General features: G+C 53.7%; 2 protein-coding genes across 2 annotated transcripts in view; both read right to left on the bottom strand.

Moving 5' to 3' along the window:
- The window catches only part of ERMN (ermin), a 4,988-nt gene extending 1,262 nt beyond the window's left edge, over nucleotides 1-3,726 (bottom strand). Inside the window, exons 1-3 of the mRNA XM_014966513.1 lie at nucleotides 3,297-3,726; nucleotides 2,884-2,970; nucleotides 6-130 (exon numbers count right to left, since the gene is read on the bottom strand). Coding sequence (XP_014821999.1) covers nucleotides 6-130; nucleotides 2,884-2,970; nucleotides 3,297-3,528 — 444 coding nt within the window. The 5' untranslated portion in view covers nucleotides 3,529-3,726. The remainder of the gene's footprint in view (nucleotides 1-5; nucleotides 131-2,883; nucleotides 2,971-3,296) is intronic.
- A 6,216-nt stretch (nucleotides 3,727-9,942) lies between these two features.
- Nucleotides 9,943-20,508, bottom strand: CYTIP (cytohesin 1 interacting protein). Its single transcript, XM_014966519.1, has 8 exons — nucleotides 20,291-20,508; nucleotides 18,651-18,700; nucleotides 18,269-18,323; nucleotides 15,459-15,561; nucleotides 15,228-15,321; nucleotides 14,294-14,363; nucleotides 11,294-11,360; nucleotides 9,943-10,772 (listed from the first exon to the last, which is right to left on the bottom strand). The coding sequence occupies exons 1-8, from the start codon at nucleotides 20,453-20,455 to the stop codon at nucleotides 10,309-10,311; spliced, it is 1,068 nt and encodes a 355-aa protein (XP_014822005.1). The 5' UTR covers nucleotides 20,456-20,508; the 3' UTR covers nucleotides 9,943-10,308.
- Nucleotides 20,509-24,523: the final 4,015 nt, after the last annotated feature.

Here is a 24,523-nt window from a genome sequence, read left to right as displayed (position 1 = left end):
CCGGCCTCCTCCCCTCCCCCGGCGGCGCTGGCGGGGGGGGCCCCCGCCGTGTCCCCGCCGGGACCGGCCGCCGTCCCCGTCTCCCCGCTGCCCGACGGTGTCCCCGACGGTGTCCCCTCCCTGCCCGGCCCTGCGGCGACACCGAGTGAGGATGAGGAGGGGCTCGGCACAGCCTTCGTCCCCGTGTCCTACCTGCTCCTTGTGCAGCATCGCCCTTGGAGACTGACCCGCAGCACCCACCCCCCAGCCTGGGCAGTGGGGGTGCCCCAGCCCTGCAGCTGCACCCCAACACCAGGGACTCCCCAGTGCTCTTCAGAGAGGCTTCCTGCGTCCTCACACCCCTTCCCAAGGCCACCGCTTTGGTACCACCTTGCCCGCGGAGCCCCCCCAACGAGGGCAGGGGATGCAGCCGACGGGGGGATCGAGTGTTGGAGGGAGGGATGGAAGGAGAGAGGGAGGAAGCAACGAGGAGAGATGGAGAGAGGGAAGAAGAAAGAGGAGCGAAAGAAGGAGGTAGGGATGGAGGGATGGAAGGAGGAAGGGAGGGATAGAGGGATGGAAGGAGGAAGGGGGGGATGGAAAGAAGGAGAGATGGAAGGATGGAGGGAGGGAGAGAGGGAGGGATGGAGGAATGGAAGGAGGGAGGGAAGAAGAGAGGGATGGAGGGAGGGAGACAAGGAGGGAGAGAAGAATGGAGGGAGGGAGGGAGGGAAGGATGGAGGGAGAGATGGAGAGAGGGAAGAAGAAAGAGGAGCGAAAGAAGGAGGTAGGGATGGAGGGATGGAAGGAGGAAGGGAGGGATAGAGGGATGGAAGGAGGAAGGGGGGGATGGAAAGAAGGAGAGATGGAAGGATGGAGGGAGGGAGAGAGGGAGGGATGGAGGAATGGAAGGAGGGAGGGAAGAAGAGAGGGATGGAGGGAGGGAGACAAGGAGGGAGAGAAGAATGGAGGGAGGGAGGGAGGGAAGGATGGAGGGAGAGATGGAGAGAGGGAAGAAGAAAGAGGAGCGAAAGAAGGAGGTAGGGATGGAGGGATGGAAGGAGGAAGGGAGGGATAGAGGGATGGAAGGAGGAAGGGGGGGATGGAAAGAAGGAGAGATGGAAGGATGGAGGGAGGGAGAGAGGGAGGGATGGAGGAATGGAAGGAGGGAGGGAAGAAGAGAGGGATGGAGGGAGGGTGACAGGGAGGGAGAAAAGAATGGAGGGAGGGAGGGATGGAGGGAGAGATGGAGAGAGGGAAGAAGGAAGAGGAGCAAAAGAAGGAGGAAGGGATGGAGGGATGGAAGGAGGAAGGGAGGGATGGAAAGAGGGAGAGATGGAAGGATGGAGGGAGGGAGGGAGCCGCTGTTCAGGCAGCACCCCACGGCACCCACCGCACAGCGGGACCCCACACAGCCCTCCTGGGACCTGTCCCTCCCTCGGGGGTGGCCGCGCAGGCTGAGATGGCTCTCTCTCCTATTCGTCCCGTTTGGCACGTCGCTGCCCTAAATTATGCTTTAGTGTCACAACAAATGGTCTATTCAACATTTTGCCTGTGGGGTCCTGCGTATTAATTAGACTAAATTGGTTAGGTCCTAAAAAGCTGCCTGCAATTTAGAGATAAAGTGCTTGTGGCTGGGGGGAGGGGGTGACTGTTCAAGATCATTTAATAGGTTTTATTGTGCGCCCATAAAGCAGCGCGGCTGGAACAGGGATGTCAGCTCCAAGTGGGGAAGCCTCCATCACAATTTACCTCCTCACAACATGGGCAGTTTCCTGCAAAATATTATTTTACCCGTGACAAATGTTTGTATATTTTTTTCCCTTTCTTAATCAAAGCAAAGTTTCCAGTTACAGGCTGTGGCCCGTCCATCTTTCAGCACTACATCCAACAAGACCAGGTTTGCCAGGACCATGACAGCTACTCTGGGTTGTCCACCTGCTCCCCAAGGAGGAGGGGTTTCATATTTATTTGGCTGCTGAGACAGAAAGCACCAGCTCGTCGCAGCCCAGTGGGGTGTGTAAATGACAAGGGGGCTCCAGCACGGCTGGCTGGGGGGGACCTGGGGCAGATCCACCAGCCCTGAGCCCCACCATGGCCCAGGGGAGCGATGGGGGTGTTAGTAGCCCACAGCAAAGCAGTCCCTCGCCCCATGGCTGCCAAACCCAGCGAGCTGGGATGAGCCTGGATGGGAAACGTGGGTGAGCAACGCCAAAAGCCCACCCACAGAGAGACATATCTTCCCTCCTTTAATAATACCCAGTAAAATACTCCTCCTTTTTGGAGCAGCATTTTGCATAGCACAATTGAATACATCCATCTATGTATATATACATAGATATATATATACTAAACACATTTCACCTTGCTGCCCAGGCCAGGCAGCGACCCTCTCACTGCAACCCCACTCCCGCAGGAGGCAGCTGCCAGATCCAGCCTCAGCTCCAACTGATTTTTGCCATTTTCACCCAGGAATGAGTAGAGAAAGGCCCAGGAGAGGCTGTTTATGAGGGCAATTTTCTGCTGAATACTTGGGCATCAGGGGGATTTAGACGTTCGGCAGGAAGAGAGTGGGGGTTCTGAGGCTGCAGCGTTTTGCCTGACAGCCCCCGGGGTCACCCTCTGAGCATGGAGCAGGAGATGAAGCATCTCCCAGCCTCACAGAGCTGCTGCAGACCTCCCGGGCAAGGGCTCCATGGCACTTCGATACCCCATGGTCATGGAGACACACACAAACCTCGGGAAGAAAGATCCTAGCCATGTTTCCTGAGGTGCAGCAACTATACAGATGAGGGCTGGGTCCCTGCTCTCCAGAATATGGAGTCCGACCAAATTTAAGAACAGCAATAACCACCTGTGGGTGTGCTTTGGGAAAACCTCACCTCGGGCAGCACTCCCCATTACCTTCCAGTGGTTCCCGGCCATCGGTCCCCGTGTCCTGGGTATCAGCTGGTCCCCGCTGCAGCCTCCCACCGTTCTCCTCTGGCTTGTCTTTGGGAAACACAAAGCAGGAGAAATGGGCTGGTGGAGCAGCGAGCAACGATAATTGGGTTTTAACAGCTGCAGGTCAGCAGCAGATTTTCAGAACAGATTAAAAAAAGCACTCGTTTCTTTAGTCACATCGTTTTCATCACATCTGGTGTGACTGCCCATTCAAATTTGTCCCCCAACTCTGAATTACCGTAGGCCATTGTTACAATGACCATGGGTGAGGAACATTGACTGAGACACATAGTACATCCCGTTATTCATGAGGTTATACATAAAATAGAGCTTTTCTCTCCAAACACTTAAAGAAAGGCAGCCTTGTACTTTACCTTGGCATTGCTTCTCTCCATCAAAATCCCCATGAACTACGTCCTCCGATAACGAATTCCTATTTTCCTGCTGATTTTCTTTCACAGGTGAGGCATCAGGGCTGGTTTCTGCGTTGGCGTAAGGGACCGTGCTGACAGAATTTGCTATTTCATCGATGAGCGGGCCCTTCTCCGGGGGTACGCTCCCGTTGCACTCGGGCATGGTGGACGCTGCTGGGACCTCTTCTGTCATGCTTCCAGCCGTGCCACCCACCGGGGCCCTGCACCCCGGGGTGGGGAGCGAAACTCCTCACCCCCTTCTCCCCCCGGGGGGTTTTAGGTCCCCTGGGCAAAGGGTCAATGCGTGTCCTGGCTCCTGTGGGACCTGCGGTGGAGCAGGGACCGCGGTGACACCATCAGCCGTGCCCAGGGCTTGCCCGTGGGCTCTGGCCACGGGGGGCAACCCAATCAGCGCCGCCCTTGTTGCCAAGGCTGGTCCCGTTGCATAATTAAACGCACCATTTTAATTTACATAAACAAACAATCTGAAGCAAGGGAGCTTTTGTGCCAGGGGTGGAGAGCGGGTCGTTCAGCGTGTCAGCCCCGCCGTAATAAACGGGGATTTTTGTACTCCCAGCACAATGGCTCTTTGTGCCCCTGCCTGGTCACGGGGGGAGGATTGTTCTCACCCCTAATCCCCGGAGGGTGACCACCGACCGCGGTGCTGCGGCCACCTAACCCGCTTAACATTCCCCACGGGGTTTGTGTGCCCATAAACCCCGCCGTGCCGCCAGAGGGACAATGTGGGCATTCTGTGGGGGACAGAGGGGATGGCCAGGAGGGTGCATGCCCCACACACGGTGTGGTGCCACCGCCGCACAGCCACAGCATGGCCATGGCCACCAGATGCCAAACATCTGAAATTCCTTGCTCGGGGAGATGCACCAAGAGGGCTTGGAGGCAGAACTAGGAGACGGAAACCCAACTGGGAGAGGGAAACCCAACTGGGAAATGGAAACCAAAAGCACCAGCCAATGCAGCGCTTTGCGAGGAGATGTGAAACCAGGTGGCAGGTCCCCGAGGCCAAGCCAGGCGATGGGACACCTCCCACATCCACAGCACAGCCTTCTGCTGCAGAAGCAGCTTCTGGCCACAGCACAGAATCCCAGAATCCCAGAATTGTAGTGGCTGGCAGGGACCTCTGGAAATCACCTGGTCCAACCCCCTGCCAGAGCAGGGTCACCCAGAGCAGTTGGACAGGAACGCATCCAAGCGGGTTTGGAATGTCTCCAGAGAAAGGAAAGAAGTTTTTCCTCGTGTTGAGATGGAATTTCCCATGTCCCAGTTTGTGCCCATTGCCCCTTGTCCTGTCCCCAGCACCACTGAGAAGAGTCTGGCCCCATCCTCTTGCCCCCTGCCCTTTAGCTCTTGCTCAGCATCAGTGAGATCCCCTCTCAGTCTGCTCTCAGCAGCAGAGACTCTCTTTAAAGGAACACAAAAGGGGAAGGGATGAGATTAGCCCTCCCATCAGCAGTTACCAGTGGGACCTAAAGCCAGCAGGAGCAGGAGGGGAAGGTGTCACCGAGGGGAGCAGGAGGACGGCCCCAGCAGCACCACAGTGTTCCCTCACCGCAGCTGAACCCGTCTCAGCCCTGATGCCCAAAGCCAGGTTTACGTAAGAGCGTAATCTCCTGCTGTGAACGACTTTTGTGTTCGTATAATACAGCGTCTTTGATATCTTTGGGCTTTAAGGATTTGGAAATCCTCTTGTTGAGTTCAGACCTTGATTAGAAATGGACCCAAAGCCTTCCCACTTCTTCTGTTCACCTGTGAATTTACATTTTTTAAATCAACAACCTTTCATTGTTGTTATGAAAATGAGTTTGGTGTAATTGATTTGTAAAATTGATCTTCTGCTGGAAAAATTTGTCCAAGAAGAATGGATGATGAGGTTTAAAGTGTGTTGACAACACACAGAGTGGGGACGTGGCCACAGCAGGGACAAGGGGACATGGCCACCCCGGGATGGGCAATGCACCCCACTAGGTGCAGCCGGCACAAATCCTGGGCTCGAGCGTGGGGCAAACCCCTGGACAGGCTGCACATTTCAAAATAGCTCAAATAGTCCAAATAAATAACCCAAATAGCTTGGATATTTCACATCTGAGACAGCCCAAAGCTGAAAACATGGCACTGGGCTTGCCAAGCGTGAGCCCTGCTGAGCTGGAGCCGTGTCAGCTCCCATGGGGACAGGGACAGGGATGGGGACACGTCCCATCCCCATCTCCCCAGGGACCTGCCTGCCTGACTTCCTGATTGCAAAAAGATATTTGAAACAATTTTAGGTATTTCCTGGTGCCATCTATTGGTTACAACAACCAGTTCTCAACAGTTTACGTTTTCCCAAAGAAGCGCCTCGTGGCTGAAGCACCATCTGCATGAATGTATTACAAATCATTTTCCCTGTCACCTTATTGCAGGAAGCTTCCTTTCGGGCTACCCTTTGCTAAAATTTCAGCAGCAGCACCTGGGGTTTCAGGGGCACTGGGGCACCACAAGTGAGGTAAATCAGCAGAGCCACAGCAACTCTGGATCATTCCAGAGAGAAGGGAGGGTCTGCCATGGCAGAGAGTAAATCCAACTGTTCCCGCACGGGTTGTTCGCCCCATAGCATCCCCAGGAGCTGAGGGGACACCCGTCACCCCCAGGTCATCCCAGTGATGAGGATCCTGGAAGTTTCCGGGATGCTGCAGCATCCTCAAGGGTGTTTTTAAGGACGCAGAGCTCATAACTGGACTTGGAAAAGGGGAGAAGTAGCTGCGGGTTCCTCCCACCGCAGGCAGCTATTTACAAACAGAGCTGGGCCAAAACACCTCTCAGGGCCAGGAAAACACTTCATTTGCACAAACCTGAGGTGGTGTCATTTCTGTGTCTTTAAGCTTTCAAAAAAAAAAAAAAAAGGAAAAGCCTGTACTGGGGGAGCCAAACCTTAGGGAAGCAGTTCAGGCTGCAGACCTGTCCCTGGGCAGAGCATCCCTGCTCTCCCAACACTTCCATCTAAGCCAGAGGAGCTCCCGTCCCTCCCTGCCCCCACACTGGTGCCACCAGGGGCTCTGCAGCCCAAGAAATAAGACCTTGCCACCTGTGTCACGGGCCACCACCTTTGCACCAAGTTTGCAAGGCCTCAGCACCGGGGCTGGTGGGACGGGCTCGCTTTGGGCTTCACTGGGTCTCGCTGCCGCAGTGATTTCTGTGAGCAGTCAGGTGAGTTGGCTCTGTTTCTGCATAATTCTGTGCCGTGACAAGAGGCTGGGCCGTGCTGGGAGCACAGCAATAAATTCTTGGCTTTATCTATGTATAAGGTGTGTTTGCCTTTTGCCCCGCAGTGGCTGGCAGGACAGACTCAGTGCTCCCCAACAACTACTTCCCGTGATCTTCTTTTCAGCACTACGAAAGCTGGGTGCAACCAGTGTGAAAACTGCTAAAACAGGGGCGTGAGAAAGGAAACATGAGGTGTGAAAGCAGAAATCAGCCGAGCAGGACAGCACCGGGGCGGGGGGGTGAGGCAGCAACGTGGCCACCCCTGGAAAGCGAGCAGAAAGTGGTGTGGTGGCTGATGGGATGGATGAAATGGAGCAAAACCCAGGGCAAAGAGACAGAGAAAGGCAGAGTCTCCTTACGTACTTCAGCAGCTTCCAGGGCTGCACCTTTCATCTGTGAGCGATGAGTTTTCACAGGATACTACAGCCTTGGATGATTTTCCACTGGATTGGAAATGTTCCCAGCAGAATCAGAAAATCACAGAACAGCTGCAGTTGGAAGGGACTTTAAAGCACCCCCAGTGCCAGCCCCTGCCCTGGGCAGGGACACCTCCCACCACACCAAGTTGCTCCAAGCCCCCTCCAACCTGCCCTTCAACCCCTCCAGGGATGGGGCAGCCACAGCTTCTCGGGGCAACCTGGGCCAGGCTCTCACCACCCTCACACCAAAGAACTTCTTCCCCACATCTCAGCTCCATCTCCCCTCTTGCAGGGTCAAACCCTTCCCCCTCCTCCTAGGGCTCCCCTCCCTGATCCCTGCTCCCTCCCCAGCTTTCCTGGAGCCCCTTGAGGGACTCAATAACCCTATCACCCCTTGAAATTTGCGGTGCCCCCTTTATCCACGGGGGAGAAGAAGAGAAAGGTAAACCCTTGGGCATTAGGGAATGGAGCAAACCCTCCATGACCCTCCTTTCATGGGCCCCCCGATCCACGAGAACACCTCCTTCATGGAAGGTCAGAGCTCCTGTAGCTCTCTGAGCTCCTTGCCCGCCAGCTCCTCCCTGCCCACGCAAGGTTGGGGCACCGTGGATCTCGGCACCGGCCACAGACACCTCGCCTGTCACCCACATCCTGTTTGTCATCGTGGCCGCCAACATCTCACTGTGTCGCCTCGTAGCACAGCGTGCTCTCACTGCCACTGCAGGAGCATCGTTTAGTTGGTCTCTCTTGAGGCCCTTCTGAAGCTCGTTGGGTGTCCAGGCTCCTGCAGCCCTTCCCCACTGAAAGCAAAGGAGCTGTCTCCCAGGGTATGACACACCAACTGCCCATACCACAGGGAGTCACTGCCTCGCACCACGAAGCTGCATTAACTTCCACCAGAGAGGCAGCCCTAAGGAGCAGAATTCATACCGTGGTTTAAATAATCTTTTTTTCCCCTCTATAAAGCCAGGTGGAGGATGCAGACCACAACCCTGCCCAGGACACGTCCCCAGGTTTCTGCAGTGATGGGGACATCTCTGCCCTGAGCTGCCACCCTAGCATCCAGAGCAAGTCCCCTGGCTGCAGCTGGCTGGGGCTCAGGTCCCTTCCTCAGCGCAGGAGCCGTTTGAGATCCTTGGGGCACCACCACAACCCTCCCCAGGTCTGCTGGCTGTTGTGCCCACAGTGGCTGTCATACACCCATCTAGCTGCCTTTAACTCCTCTTATGTTTGTCCAAATAGAAATAATCTTCCTTTCTTTTTTTTTTTCTCCTCCTTTCAGCTGGTATTATAGGCAAAGAAAAGCAAAACTCTATCTTGAGACAGCAAATCACCGGCAAAAAACCTTGACATCTACCAACGAGCTGCAGAGCCCGGACCAGCAGCTGGAAAGCCCCAGCCTGGGCTGAGGGTGGGACCAAAGCCCACCCTGGGGCTGGGGGTGACCCGGTGGTGGGGGGCTCAGGGGCCAAACTGCGGGTGTTGGGCTCAGCAGCTTGGACAGACCCTCACTCCCACACACCAAAACCTCACAAGCCGCTCCCCTGGTTGCCCTCCAGCTCTCCTGAAGTATTACCGACCACTCAATCCTTTTAAGAGAAATTACAGATGCCAGTACAGATTCTGCTGCCTTAGCAACCTTCATTAATTAGAGAACTATTGGGAACAGGTTGTTTTCATTTCGGGTTCATCTCGGGGGGAAGCTGTTGGGCTTAGCCCGAGGTTTAAAGGAGCAGGAAATCCTGCCACAGCAGCCCCTGCACCGTAAACAGCCGCACGGGTGCTCGGTCCACAGACGAATGAGTCACACAAGGTATTTAAATTATATTTAAAATTCTTCCAATTCTATTTGAAAAACATAATTAGGTTGGCCTGGGCCGGAAAACAGCCTATTTCTGTGTCTGTGCTGCCTGAGAGGGAAATAAAATTTCTCTTTTCTTTCACGTCTATGCCCATATTTACTAAATCACGTCAACTACTCCGTTAACCTGACAGCCCCAAGGCTCTGCTCCTGAGGGAACGGGGACAGTTAACGACCTTCCTGCTGATGAGCAGTGGGAACACCAGCCGAGGGGCATCTCTGCCACTCCCAAGCACATAGAGGGACAGGGTCCCCGGCCCTCTCAGAGGTCCCCAGATGTCACCTGTCACTGCGTCCAGGCACAGGACAATCCTGCTTGTCCTGTGGGACAATCCTCTGCCTTCACTTCTCTCGCCTTGAGGAGGTCAAACCAACCTGAGCTGCACGGTTGTGTGATTCGAAGTGGGCGAGTGTTTTCTCAAATTTGGTAAAACCCTGGCCATGCCCTCAGGGGGTGGCACTCCAGGGACCCCTGCCGAGCTGTCACCCTGCAGAAAGCCCCATTCCTGGCCAGGCTGGGTGACACTGCCCAGAAGAGCCCCACAGAGTCACAGTGGGGAGCGGGGGACACACAGAGACCCCCCACCCACACCCTCCCCACGGCAGCCACCATCCCCTTGCCTCCCCCTGAGCCCCGCAGACCCACTCAACCTCACCCCTTTCCCCAGGGAGTGCTCTCAGTGGGGGTCACCAGCCCCTGCCCACCACCGTGGTGCCCTCTCCCTGCTCCCCCCAGCTCTGTGACAGCAGCCCCCCAAGGTGCACGGCGATCGGGGCTGTGAATTCTAAATCCCCCAGAATCAGACAGGTTTGGCAGGACGTGGGACACCGGCCACGGGCAGAGATTGTAGCTGACAAACCCGGTTTTTGCAGGGTTTATATGATGGCTGCCAAGGGATGGGAAAGCGATGGCAGCCGGCATTCTCTGTGTGAATCTGTGGCTGGTGCCAGCACACCCCCTGAGCCCCCCCCCACGGGCAAATCTCTGCCCCTCCTTTCAAAACGTCACCACTGGGGGTCTCTGGGCTCCGTCCTCTTTCTACACTGGTTTTCGTAGAAGCACTTGCTTTATTAAAGACCTTCGGAAGACTATGACTTGGGTAACAGGAAATAAATAGCTATCAATTTTGCATTCAATTAAAATCTGTCATTAACACTAGGGTACGCTGAGGAAGTTCTGCAAAGGTTCTTCCCATTTCAGAGTTAAGTCATTTTTCACGTTAATGAAGAGGTCCGCAGTGCGCTCTTCTGATTAAAAATTAAAATAATTACAAACCCCAGAGCGTGTTAAATATCACCAGTCCTGTCGCGAGGTTGTGCGGGGAGGGGACAAAGACGCGGTGCCACCACGTTCTACCCACCGCCAGCTCCCGGGGGAGCGGCCACCCTCGGTCCCGTCCCCCGTGCAGAGACCCGGCCACCACGTGCCACCTCACACCCGGCTTTCCTCCTCTTCCACCGCTCGGTGAAGGCCCGGGATGAACTTCAGCAGCTGCTTTCGGACACTGGGTCTCCTGCTTTTCCTCGGGAGGGTCCCGAAGCTGCTGGCACAGCTGCTGCCCCCCTCCCAGAGCGGGGACATGGACCCGCTGCTGGCCAGGCTGATGCTGCGGTTCCTGCGCAGGGAGGACCTCCCGGCCGCCCCCTCCAAGAAGCAGTCGTCGTCCACGCTGGACTGGCGGCTCAGGCTCTCCGAGGCCGAGTCCTCGAAGGTGCTGCTCTGGCAGAAGCTGTCCTCGCTGTCCAGGGTCATGGAGCTCAGCCGGCTGCGGGAGCTGCTCTCGCTGGAGAAGCGGGGTTTCCTCACAAAGAGGGGTCCCGGCTCCTCGCAGCCCCCCAGCAAGTCGGACCCCTCCAGCTCCAGCGCGCCCAGCAGCGCGGTGTCGTTCACCTCCCCTGGAAGCAGAACCCAAAAAGGAGCATTATTTGCCGCTCCGGGGCAGGGAGCAGGGCTGGTGGCACAGGGGCTCAGCAGCATCATGCCCACCATCTCCACAGCCCACCGGCCCTGCCGGGGAGGGGTCTCCCAGCCGCGGGGGGCTCTCTGTCCCCTGCCTCCCCCCCATACACACACACACAGAATCAAAGCTGCTCCCTGGGCAACCCCTTAAAAATCCAACCCCACGCATCCCTCCCCTGATAAAGTCCAAAATAAGGATGGGAAAAAATCTTCGCAACCCGCATCAGCACCTCTCCTAAAGCCCGCACAAAGGAGCCTTGGCTGGGCTTTACTTGAGCAGCCTCCAAATTCATTACTTCTGGGGGGACAAAAAACCAAAAAAACCTTTCCCAGGGCCAGCCCCACGCCTTGGTGAAGAGGGGAGAAGGCAAGGCAGTGGAGCTCGGAGGAGAGAGCTGTGTTTTGGTGCTGGGTGGGTGCTGTGGGGGTGCCGGGTCCCGCGGGGCAGAGGACGTACCGTGCAGCAGGCGCTGCTCCTGCGCCAGCAGCGACCGCAGCTCCATCCGCCGCTGCTGCAGGGCTTGCTGCGGGAGAGACAGGGGGAGAGGAGGGGTCCGTCACCAACGCACTCTCGCAGAACCATAAAACACCCCTAAGAGACAACAGCCTCTCCAGGAAGTACAGGTCACCTACAGCAAGCGCTCCTCCCTCCCTCTTCTTACTGAGACAATTTCCCCGGAGTTTAGCAAAGTTCTTGCAGAAAGTACGAGTCCGTCTGTGCCCTGGGGGCTTGGGCTGAGGGGCCCAAGGAACAATCCAGCATGAGAAGCAGAAGCCTGAAGCCTGGGGAGCGTTCTGCTCATCTCCAGCCCCCAGCCCACACACCAGCCCCCCACAGCCCCGGAGCCACCAGCCAGGAATGGTCACCCCGCTCCTCGTCCTGGCACCAGTGGCAGGGGCACGGACCGGTCCCATCCCAAATCTGTGTGAACAACACAGCACCCTGGCTGGCCCGAGAGCCTCCACGTTGTCAGCCCATCCCAGCCCCCATGCCAGCCCACAGGAGCGAGGGTTTGCTTCCCCTCTGCGGCACATCAGCTTCTGAGATGAGGAACAAAGCACTGCACGGCTGACTCACAAAAACAAAAAAAATGGGAAACCAAAAGGCAGAGGGGCCCACACCTGGAGAGAGGGGCAGAAGGCATTCCCCAGTCACCTGCATGGGCCCTCGGGCACACAGCCACATGGGCTGGCAAACCCCACAGTGACGTGCCCACACTGACCAGACCAAGCTCACATGGGCAACCCTGTTACTGCATTCACATTTTTTCTCTTTTCCATGTTTTAGAACACAAACTGAAGGCCACGGCCCAGCTGCAGGATGCCCTGTGGACACACCGAGATGCCCGGGGAGCCCCCAGCACCCCACAGAGGCCGGGCAGCCCCCCGCTGTGAGAGCAGGGGGTGTCACAGAGGGTGTCCTGGGGATCCCTCAACCTACTGAGCAGGAGACATTTACAAGGGCACCACAAAACCAGCCTTTTCCTGGCTGCTCTTCTCAGGGAGCCCCTTCCCAGTGGATTTGGACACGCTGTGGCAGGGGATGGTGCAGGGCAGCCATCGCCAGAGCCGAGGCAGGGGGTGGCCCCAGCTGCCCCTCACAGCTGCTGTTCCCACTACACTACAACAACATCCACACAGGAGATGTGGCTGCTTCTAAGGAGAATTAGTCTGGAGAAGTCTGCTCTTACAACCTCTACACAGTGTTGAATAAAACAGTTTTTAGATGTTTATAATTCAACTAAACCTAGGAAGCTGTACGTAAGAGATGGTTGGGAGTTGCCCAAAGGTTTTCCCCATTCTGGACCCAATTGAAATGGCCAAGAAAATGGACAAGAGGAAATGGCCTCAAGTTGCCCCAGGGGAGGTTTAGGATGGAGATTGGGGAAAATTTCTTCACCCAAAGGGCTGTGAAGCCTTGGCAGAGGCTGCCCAGGGCAGTGGTGGAGTCCCCATCCCTGGAGGTATTTAAAAGCCGGGCAGACGTGGTGCTGAGGGACATGGGTCAGTGGTGGGTTTGGCAGCACTGGGCTGATGGTTGGACTCCATGATCTTAAAAGTCTTTTCCAACCAAAACAATTCTCTGATTCCATAAGCTGGGGCACACTGGAGGATCTGGACTGGGTGGCAAAGGTGCCTCCTCATGCAGCCCCATGGCCAAACCTGGGATGAGGAGCACTTGTGGGCATGGCCCCTGTGTGCTGCGGTGAGAGGGTCTGCAGGGACCATGGCAGAGGTAGAGAGGGAAGGAGGTTCTCTGGGCGGCAGCGCCGGATGGGGCTCACACCCACGTCCCACCCAGTAACCCCGCCTCTCGCAGGGCTTTGGCACTTCTGGGAAACAGCTGTTATCAAAAAAAACCTCCCCTTTTGAAATAGAACATTTCACAGCAGATTTTGAGATTTGGGGTTTAGAATTTCTCTAGAAAGAGGGGGGCGGGGGGGGAGAGGGAAGTGATGTCCCATTTCTGGTGACTTTACCAGTTATTTCATTCAGATTTCTAAGGGACCAGACCAAACAGCTTGCCAGGGACCACTGAGTGTGGCCGGGAAGGGAGCATCCCACTGAAGTGTTCCCGTGAACACAGCAGAGACCTCTCTGGCTGCGGGGTCTGGCTCATTTCTGGCCGTGCTGGGCTAGCTCAGCATCCCCAACCAGCCACCTTGGCATCACCCACAGCATCAGCAACACCCTGGGCCGTGCTCTTATAAACGCAGCGCAAAACAAGTGAAACAAACATTGTTTGAAACATGCTAAATACTAAACAACAAATCCCCCCCGTGGCAAGACTTGTATTTTATAGGTGACGGCACATACGGCAACCAGGGCCAAGCTGAGCCCCTTTGGCATGAGGTTTGCTCCAGCCAGGTTAGTTTTTAATGCACTTTTTGAAGTACCCTACGCCTGCGCAGAGGGCTTTGGCATTAAGATGCCATAAGAGAAAAACCCTCACTCAGGTCCACAGGGTCCCAGCTTTGGAAGACCCTGGCTGCAAGAGGGGCAAGTGAAGAAGGACACAGAGCTACCAGCACCCAAAAACGGGCTACCAGCCCAGCTGGGGAACAGAAGCTCTACACCTCAGAGGTGCCATCAGCGTGCCAGCCCTAACAAGCCCCAGCCCTGCTGGTGATAGCCAGCCTTCCCTTTTTGCTAAATATAGAGTGCATTAAAATGCGCTGTTATGTCCTTGCCGGGGAGCGTTGCCTGCCAGCTGGGCACAGCCACGATGGGGACAAATGGAAATACTGAGTTAGAGAAATTATTGTGGGGGAAAATATTACCAAAATAATATACAGCAAATATTACAGCTGGGGGTGCTGGTGGTGGGGGACACAAGGGTGTCTGCCCCCTGCCAGGATACCCACCCAGCTCCACGGACATCCCTCTACCCCCATTACCAGCAGCTCCACAACAGCCCTCTGCCTTCAACAGCGGACTAACTAATTAATTATATTACCTTCAGCAGCTGCAGCTTGGTCTCGAGCTCCATTTTCCGCAGGAACATGGCCCCGTTGATGGTCTCTAACCTGTGAAGACCAGGCGGTGTTGGCACTGAAGCAGAGAGGAGCCCCAGGCACTGCCAGGGCTGCCAGACCCCGCACCACATCCTGCCCGGCCACCCCTCTCCTCCATGGAGATTTCTCCAACTCCCTGAAAGGAGGGTGTAGCCAGGGGGGGGTCGGTCTCTTCTCCCAAGGAACAGGCCATGGGACAAGAGGAAATGGCCTCAAGTTGTCCTAGGGGAGGTTTAGGATGAAGATTGGGAAAAATTTCTTCACCCAAAGGGCTGTGAAGCCTTGGCAGAGGCTGCCCAGGGCAGTGGTGGAGTCCCCATCCCTGGAGGGATTCAAAAGCCGGGCAGACGTGGTGCTAAGGGACATGGGTCAGTGGTGGGTTTGTCAGTGTTGGGTTGATGGTTGGACTCAATGATCTTAAAAGTCTTCTCCAACCCAGACGAATCTATGGTTCTCTGATTCTCTGGCTGTCCCCAGCAGCATCGGTGCTGGTGCAAGATGAGCAAACACGTGGCAGGGGCAGGAGAAAAGGGACAGGGTGGGGGGTAACACTGGGGCACCTTCCCAGAGAGGTAGAATCATATAACTGTTTGGATTGGAAGGGACCTTAAAGATCATTGAATTCCAACCCCCCTGCCCTGGGCAGGGACACCTCCCACCACACCAGGTTGCTCCAAGCCCCCTCCAACCTGGTCTTGAACATCTCTCTCCTCCCAACCCCCATCTCCAGCAGGAGTGTGGCTCTGCAAAACCAGAGCCCCTGGGATTTCTTTGGCCCTGGGACGGCACAGGACTGCAGGGCAGCACAAGAAGCTCCCTTGGCCTCCAGTGGGAGAGACTGTTGAGCTAAAACCCATGTGAAGGAGGGAGGCCTACCTTAAATAGTTCCCTGAAGATTTTATCAAGTCTACTATTTGCTTGTGGCTAAAGCCATCGGTGTTCACGCCGTTGATGCTGGCGAGGATATCGCCTGTTAGAGAGACACGGAGGGGAAATGAGCACCTGCAACACGCACACGGCCTCCACATGCTCTACACCAAAACTCATCCAGAGAAAAGCAAAATAAGGCCATCCACACCAGGGAAAAAAAAAAAAGTCAATAGTTACCAGTTTGAAGGCCAGAAAGATGGGCAGGACTTTCTTCTTGAATCTTGCAGACACAAGTGCATACCTCCAGGGAGTAATCATTTTGGTTCGGAAATCTAATAGTCTGTAAATACCAAAGCAACGGGGTTACCAGTATTAAAGGCATGAAAACAATTTAAAAATTAATAGTCTTTTTACACATTTTTTTTTTTAAATGAGGAGGTTGTGATGAGCAGGGTGTATTATCATACAAGTGAGAACATCAAAATGTTATAACCTTATAATTAGACATTGCATTCTTATGCTAGAGAACTGCAGACACCTGCCTGTACCATGCTTTTGCAAAATCTACTTCAGTAAGTTGGTCACTCGTTATCAAAATCTCAGCAACTTCAGCCAAGAATACGCGTTAGCAGACACAGATGTGGATTGATTTCTGGGTTGTTCAGTGGCTGGGGGAATATTCCACGTCCCAGCCCCAGCACGGTGGGATGTGGCTTGGGCATCTCCAGTGATTGCCCCTGCCTCATGGCCAACACCGTGGGAACTCGGCTGGTGCTGCCAGAGATGGGTTCAAATATCAGAACTGAAAACCAAGGAGAGTTGGACCTACATTTGCTCCTTTGGCCTCTCAAAACTCATGATCCACACGCGTCCCCACACCCCCTAGAAAGTGCTTGTTATTCTTGGCTTGCACATTTAAATACATATTAAGTGATTCTAAGTATGAATCCATCATGTGGTTACCAGTGCTGACACGTATTTAGAAAAATGCAGAAGTAGGCGATGCAACCTGACCAGATCTTGCAGTGACAGGAAATGTCTTCTCAGTTACATGCAAATATCAGTATTAAGCCACATCTTCCTACCAAAATTAAAGACTGAAGCTGAACTTCCTGAAAACCTATGACACATCTAACCCAGATATAAGAAGTGGTGTTAGATTCCTGATTTTCTCATTCAGGGTGGAACAAACCGGGCTGAAGACCCTGTTCAGGGCTTATCTGGCCAAACCACGCTGATGCAGGAATTTCAGCCAGCAGCAGACCGAGAGTCAAACTTCTGGCTAAACTAAGACTGCCAAGTGAAACATGAGGGTCTTTGGAGGACACGCCACAACAGGTCACATCTGCCTCTTTTTTTGGCCTATTTCAGAGTGGTAGTTCTCTCCTACCAGCCTGGACAACTGGGCCAGCTTGAGCGATACAAGCTGGAAAGCAGGATGGGATTCATCACACCTAACGGGAGCCATCTGGAGAGAGGTGTCTCAGTGTCCCCACCAGAGCCACCGGGAGAGGTGGACATCTCCAGGCCATGACTGATGGCCCCAAGATAAGCTTTCCAGCCAGGAGTGTGGAGATCCCTCTCCTGTACCTTTTTCTCCCCATGGACCATGGAAGATGACTGGGCCATGGATTTGGAGGGGACACCTAGCTTTTAGGGGGCTGTAGTGAGGGCAGAGACGTGCTACCAGAGCATCTGCTCTGCAAATGCCCAGGGACCTGGGGAGCCCCATGAAATCCATCTCATCCCCAGGCTCTGCTCCACCAGCAGGAAGTGGGAGAAGGAGCGGTAACAGGCGAGAAGCTCTGGCATTCGGCCATCGCTGCAGTTCTCGTGAGCTCCCTGCAGATGGAAGACCTAGAGTTTCACATCATCTTACTCTGGTTTGCCTAAATTTAACTTGTAGTAATGAAATTACAGCTTCTAAATAATGGCTTATCCGTAGTATCAGACAGATGCTGCCTTTCTGCAGCCTGGACTTTCTAGTGAAGCGCTCATGCTGCATCTACACTCAGTAAGAAAATGTGCCAACAACAATTATTTTTAATCAGAATGTCACATATAATGAAAATCTGCCCCGACAATTTATACAAAAGCCCGATAATTGACTCAATTATCCTCCCTTCTGAAAGCTCTCCACTGTTCACGAGCTGAACACTTACCCACTCATTAGTCACACAAGTGAATTTGAGGAAGTTAAGCTTTTTCTAATACACTAATTTCACTGAAAATACTATTTTCCCTTTATGCACAGATAAAGGCAAGCTCTTTGAAGACGCCCGGACACCACCGTAATCGAAACAGGGGCAACGAGGCAGGGTCTGGAGGGGCACAGGCAGAGCTCTGCCCCCAAAACAGCATCTGTTTATTCCTGGGATTATTTTTTATTTATAACTGGGATTTTAGCAGGCCCACCAATCCAAGAGTTAGCTTTCGAACAAAAAAATCTACAGAACAAAAATCTCCCATTAGCAGCAGTCCTGATAAGATTCTGGTTTTCCTATTTAGATTTACTGACCTCTACATCTGACAGAATTTCTTCCTATGTGATTTATCCCCCCCCAAAAAAGTAATGTTTTATTTACTAAAGAAAGTACCAATACTATAGATCTACTTCAAAAATACATACGTCTCTATATTCATTACAGGAAGTAGTACAATGTTGGTATAAGGTATTTTTTTGAGAGTTTACTGATCTCTCTCTTTTTGTATTAAAATACTCTTCTATAGTATTCTCAAGACAAATATTCACTTATGGAGGTAAGAAGGCACTGCCGTTGTTTCATATCTGGATTTGCATGAGGTTCCTCCTACGTTCAATGCTTGTGAGATGGCCAGAAATTCTCATCTGTGACCTTCGCTATGAATAAAATCCTTGGCAATGCATCCTGATCCTGTCATGACTGTGAGCCCTTCAAGCTTCACGAGGAGCTGAGAGACGCCTTTCTCTGCTCTATGCTGCCTTAACCTCATTTTGAGGATGTGACACTCGACAGACTGCACCGGATTTTATTTTTAAACAAATCAACTTCTCATTTAATTCTTACCTGGATTTCAAACCCAAACGTCTCTCTATCTTCCTTTAATATAGCAACGAGGTGCCTGCAAGAAGAACACACAGAATTCCACATGAGTGCCGGGGTGCCACGCTTCAGGTAGTTTGTGTTTCTAACAGAAAGGGTGGTGTCCCCATCACTGCCCCTCCCTGTGCAGGGTGCCACACGCCTTCCCTCGCACCTTCCAGAGGTGCCTGCTCTTTCCTTCCTCAAACCAAATGTCACCCTTGCACCCGCCATGTCCCAGGCGTTGGGTATCACTCTCTGCCTTGCACCCCGATTCCACAAGGGCTGCTAAATGGGAAGGCTCCCAGGTCACACATTTTATACAGCATAAGTAAATGACAGTGATTATAGAAAAATGTCTTCATACCTTTGTGGCCTGGAGGAGTCACCCAAGGAGCTGGATCTGGTCAAGGCAAGCTGCAACCAGAAATGGGAGTGGAAAAGGGTCAGTAGGCTTAGGGTTCTTTGAGGGCCACGGCTAAAATCAGCAGTTTAGAGAAAAACTAAAACAGCCGGTGGCATCCCACAACCAGCCTGCACCAACACAGCCTCTCCCTCCGTCAAACAAGAACTTGAACTTTGAGAACAAGAGGAAACGCAGTTAGGCCCAGGACACAAGCCAACTCATCACCACCTCCAGAGCCTCCTGCCAGCTGCTGATGGCGACCACCACCTTCCTGCCCAGGAGGTCTTCCTCCACCCTGTGGTTCCCTTCCAAGTGAGCTACAGAGCAATTTCCCACAGTAACAGGTCTGATACCAACACCTGTGGAGGACATTTAACTGGCATTGCTGCAGGGCCAAGTCTCAACCATAACACGTTCCTGGGAAACAGGAACAGCCCACCAGCCCTGGGTGCATTCTGTAATTCACTGCTAACAGACACGGCCACCTCGCAGCCATGGCCACCAGCCTCCCCCCTGCGATGGCCACACAAAGGGCTCCAGGTTATAACGTGTCTCGGGCATCTTCTATCTAGGCTTCTTCATGTGAGACAAACAGACCAGAGCTGGGGTCGCTCAGCTGGCGGCTTACAGCAGGAGCCAGGGAGAGTTTTGTGGAATCCAGTGGGACACAGCAAAAATGTGCTGTTCGGGGGGAAAAGCCCAGAAAAGAGAGAGACAGCCCCAAAAAAAGGTTGTAGCAAAATACTCCAAAAACTGGGTGGAAATAACTCATGGTGGGTGCTTTCTGCCAGCATTGCAGAAGGAAGCACAGCCCAGCCAGGCTGCTGTGCTGAAGTAAATGCAAGTTTAAGGGAAGACCCAGACAGAGAGAGGCTCCTGTGGCTCGTGGTGCTGCTGTAAATGGAGAAGAGACACAGCCGGGGCAGGACCTCGGCTGCAGAAGCACTTTGGGAGCCACAAGGCAGGCAGAACCCCTCTTTCCTCACTCCCCTCCGCAGCTTCCCATGCTGCTGGTGCTCCAAGGGCTTCACCACAATCCCAAAACCCACGGGAATCATAGAATCATAGAATGGTTAGAGTTGGAAGGGACCTCAAGGATCATCAAGTTCCAACCCCCCTGCCCTGGGCAGGGACACCTCCCACCACACCAGCTTGCTCCAAGCCCCCTCCAACCTGCCCTTCAACCCCTCCAGGGATGGGGCAGCCACAACTTCTCTGGGCAACCTGGGCCAGGCTCTCATCACCCTCACAGCAAAGAATTTCTTTCTGGTATCTAATCTAAATCTCCCCTCTTCCAACTTAAAACTGTTACCCCTTGTCCTGTCACTACCCTTCCTGACAGAGAGTCCCTCCCCAGCTCTCTTGTAGCCCCTTCAGATATTGGAAGGCTGCTGTGAGGTCTCCTCGGAGCCTTCTCTTCTCCAGGCTGAACAACCCCAGCTCTCTCAGCCTGTCAACCCTTTCCATCCTAAATCCTTCCAGCACCCTAAAATCGGAGCTCCACCCTACGACGCGGTCACTCGGGGACACTCAGTGGGTTCCCCTCACCCCTGCAGACACCGACATCGAGCCACCAGCCCCCCCAGACCCCCCCTGGTTACCTGCTTGCGCCCGCGGGGCAGCGTCCCCACCGTGTTGGCCAAGTGCTGGATCCTCCTGCTGTCCATGGGCAGGGCTGGCTCCCCACCGGCAGTGCTGGCCGGCCCGGGCCCGAAGCCCAGGAGGTTGGCATTGTGGTTCTGCTGGACGAGCCTCCGGAGCGCCATGAGGGCCGGGGCAGCGCAGCGCGGCAGGGCTGGGGAACCTAAGGCGCCATGGCCCCGCCGTGCCACCAGCGAGCCCGGCACCGGAAAGCCGGCCACGTGAGCTGTGGTTTAGGTGCACGTCGCGTAAATCTCCTCCCAGCAGATCACCGGGGCCCTGGGTATGTGTTTTGCTCATAAGAGAGTTAAGAACTAGGCTTTGTAATTAAAGAAATCTGCTGTTTTTGGTGGGTTTTTTTTTTTTTTCCATTCCTGCACACAACAGTTCTCACCAAACAGCTGCTTCTCTCTGCAACAATCCGTCCTTAAAGCCCTACTTGCTTCAGATACTCCCCTCACCCCAACTGGTCCCTTCTCCCCCTTGCTCAGCACCCCTTGCATTGCTCAAATGCCCTGCTGGCAAAGCCAGGAGAAGAATGCTTCCTTTGGAGAAGGGTTTCTGTAGGTAACTCCCGGGCAGAGGGAGGGGAGCGGGAGCTGCAGGCACCAGGGAGGGAGGGCAGAGTGATGCCCTCAGCAGAGGGTTTGAGTTTTGGCAGGTTCGGGGCACACAGCAATGTAGACGGAGGGCCTGAAGGAAGGGACATGAGGGGCTACCTCAGGAGGGCCAGGGGCTGGTTTGGTGCCCTGGCCAAGCGCCATACTTGCTCCCTCCCTCCAAGGAAGGCAGCCCCACACTGTGCCCTGATGGCCATCATGCACCGAGCCCACCCAGCCAAGCAGAGGGGGTGGTCGCCATGGCCAGCGACACCCCAGGTGCCCTTGGGACCCCCCTGAGGGGTCAGCTTTGCCCACCCACTCAATGCTATGCTGGCAGCCCGGGTCCCTCCAGGGGAGCCGAGCAGTGATTCCACCCCGGAGCAGAGCAATCCCAGCTGGGATCTCACCCCGGTTGCACCAGGACTGTCCCATCCTTCACCTCGGAGAAGGGGAAGGAGGCAGGTCCAGGGGGAACCCCTCAGGGCTAAGGGGTGGCTCCCACCCCACTCACAGCTTCTGTTCTCACCTCCCCCATGGTGCTTGTTCAGAGACAAAAAGTTAACGAAGCTACGTACGATGGGGGGAAAGCTCTCTCCTTTTTCCTGAGAAAAGCAAGCTGTGTCGAGGGATGGCATCTGCTCACTCACTAACGCTGAGTAATGCGGGGACCACGGTGACTCAAAGCCTCTTCCCCTTTTCCTGCTCGCAATCACCCCACCGAGCGCCTTTGAAAACAAACAAAGTGCATTTCAGTTCCTCAGGCAACCCTCTTTGACGTTTCTGAAACCCACTGACTCATCTCCAAACAGGCAGAGAGGAGAAACAAATAAGATCTCCCATCAGAGCAAACAGTGGGACCACAGCAGCCCAGGTCCCCCCACCCCAGACCCGGTCCCAGCCGGGCACCTCAAGACCCTCACACCCACCCCACGGCCACTGTGGCGGCAAGTCCCATGGGTGCATGAAGCTGCCCACAGTGGCCACTCAGGAGTGTCTAAGATCAGAAGGGATGGTCCCTCCAGCCTTCTCACCAGCACGAATGGTTAGAGTTGGAAGGGACCTTAAAGCCCCCCCAGTGCCACCCCCTGCCCTGGGCAGGGACACCTCCCACCACACCAGGTTGCTCCAAGCCCCTTCCAACCTGCCCTTCAACCCCTCCAGGGATGGGGCAGCCACAGCTTCTCTGGTCAGTGGCCTCCTCTGGACCCGTTCCAGTTTCTGTGGAGGGAGAGCAGAACACCATCATCTTCCATCCTCAGCCCCCAGAGAGCTGCTCCTTTCCTCCTTCATGGGGATTGAGTCCTTGGTCAATCCCCGTCTCTGCCCCTCCAGTCCCAGAGCTCCCCTTCTCTTTACAGGCACCCCAGTTCCCCAAATCACCTCCATCACTGCTATCTGTGGAGGGACTCCCCACCACACGTCAGAGGAGGTCCCAGACTCTCCAGCCCATCCCAGGAGCAGCACTGGTCCATAATGGAGCTTGGGCACTACTGGCTCTGCTCATCCCCACCACCCTCAGCCTGGGATTCAGGGCACCATTCTGAAGGACCGCAACCCTGAGGCACCTCGGGGCTCATGGTGAGGACTAGCTGCTTCTTGATGGCAGCGTACTCTGTCAAATCCAGTGTGCTGCTCTCCCGGTGTCGCTGTCTCCACAGCCTGGGCTGGGCTTTCCCCTGCCCCTTCAGACCCTGCACTTCCTGGAGGACCTTCAGGCTCTGCTCCAGCCATTTCTCCTGTTCTTTGTACAACTTCTTTGAACTACAAATTTCTAGCTGTTTTGAAAGGAAATCAAAACTGTTGTCACATTAAGGGAACGATTTTGCATTAAAGTAATTGGCTGGAAGGCCACAGACTTAGAATGGATTTGCATTTAATGAGAAGAGAGCAGGGTTCTTAACACGATGTTGCTGGAAAGGCAACATGAGGACGTTCCCGTGAGCTGGACTAATCTGAATAACTTCATACAGACTCATTTTATGAGAGTGCTCAAACCCTCCTGGAGGGTGTGATGAAATCTGCTCCGTGATTTCAAAAAACCAATCTCTCTCCATATTTTTTGAATAAGGTTTTGTATTGTCACACTTCACCATGTAGACAAACCACATGAGCTATTTTAAGGAGCCATCTCTCTGTGCTACCAACGTTTCCACCTGACAAGTAGCTGGTGAGCCCTGCGATGACTCAGAGCAACGGTCTGAGGACCCGAATGAGCATCGCCCCGCTGATGGCTCAGCAGAGCTGCTGATCTCTCTGTCCCCTGGGCTCTTTCTTCTCTGCTTTCCTAATCAAAACACAAATTTTTCAAGAATACCAAGATATCAAGCCTAGGGCTGATTTTGAAGAGGTCTTGAACAACAAGCCTCTTGCTGAGGGGTGGAATTGTCGTGAAAGCTTAGATTCCTAACTTCTACATAACATTAGTTCCTGTGATTTTATATGAGATTTTCAATAATCCCTTGCAGAAGTGTAAGATAACGACCCTGAGCAATAATCTTGGTGACTCTCTTACAGCCAGTGAATTTCCAGCACCTTTCATTTAACTTTCCAGTGAATCAGAAAGGTGTTTCACAATGAATCAAACCTGAGCAGCAATCCACAAATCATAGAATCATAGAATTGTCTGGGTTGGAAGGGACCTTTAAGATCATCTAGTCCAACCATCAACCTAACTCCAATAAAAACCATCACTAAGCCATGTCTCTAAGCTCTAAATACACCAATATCTGCACAGTTTGTTTTTAAACACATACATACCGAGGACTCGGTGGCAGATTTAAGGAAAATAAATGTTGGAGGGGGGGGGGAAAAATAATCCAAACAACCCCTCCGTTTTATCAATGCAGTATGGAGATGTGCATGTGTCTGCAGAACACAGCTAAACATGTGTAACTGTATGAACACTTACAGGCAGCTGTGTCCCCTGTGGGAGCAGGCAAAGGGCTCTCAGCCACACGTACACACACACAAATACCTGCTTAGTCACAACAGAGGACCCTCAGAAACCTGCAGTAACCCCTGCGCTGTTGCATCCCGTTTGTGCTTCTGCCTCAGGGAAAGATAATCCCCATCTGTGTTCATCTTAGTTGTTCATCACAACACTCTCTCCAGGTTTAACAGAAAGTAGACTTTAGCCTTACATTTGCCCCCACACAAGGAAAATTCACCTGAGCATCAATTTCCTATTACACTTTCCTGTAGTTTTGCTGGTACTGAGACACCAAAATAAAATAAAAAAAAAAACAAACCCAACCAAAAAAACATTTTATAAAGATACTGCAGTGAAAAATCCCGGCTTCTCTCCATTTCCTTTACATTTACTCACATGCCAGATCCTATTCTCACACTGGTATTAAGGACAGCAGTATCTAAAGTAATTCTTTGATATTAAACTGACAGAACCTTAAAATTCAGCCCCTTGGCTCTCAGTCCCCAAGGAAAGGCCAGTCCCCAAACTGGAAGGCAGGTCCATAAGCTGGTGTCCTGCCAGCCAGGCTGCTGCAGCCCACGACGCCTAGGCAACAACAGAGTGCAATTAAACTGATACCAAATAATTAAGAGGCAATCAAACACTTAACAAAAGAGGAAGGG

The sequence above is a fragment of the Calidris pugnax genome, unplaced genomic scaffold (genome assembly GCF_001431845.1).
Source record: "Calidris pugnax isolate Ruff unplaced genomic scaffold, ASM143184v1 scaffold48, whole genome shotgun sequence".
Lineage (NCBI taxonomy): Eukaryota > Metazoa > Chordata > Aves > Charadriiformes > Scolopacidae > Calidris > Calidris pugnax.
Note: the sequence above shows the minus strand (reverse complement) of the source record. Positions and strands in the feature narration are given on the sequence as shown.

Excerpts from the sequence above, each read along its gene's own strand:
- CYTIP (XM_014966519.1), bottom strand. The coding sequence starts at position 20,455 with ATGGCGCTCCGGAGGCTCGTCCAGCAGAACCACAATGCCAACCTCCTG. Across the intron at positions 18,324-18,650 it reads GACTCCTCCAGGCCACAAAG|GCACCTCGTTGCTATATTAA; the intron begins GTATGAAGACAT and ends TTCTTCTTGCAG. Across the intron at positions 15,322-15,458 it reads TCTTTCTGGCCTTCAAACTG|GCGATATCCTCGCCAGCATC; the intron begins GTAACTATTGAC and ends TCTCTCTAACAG.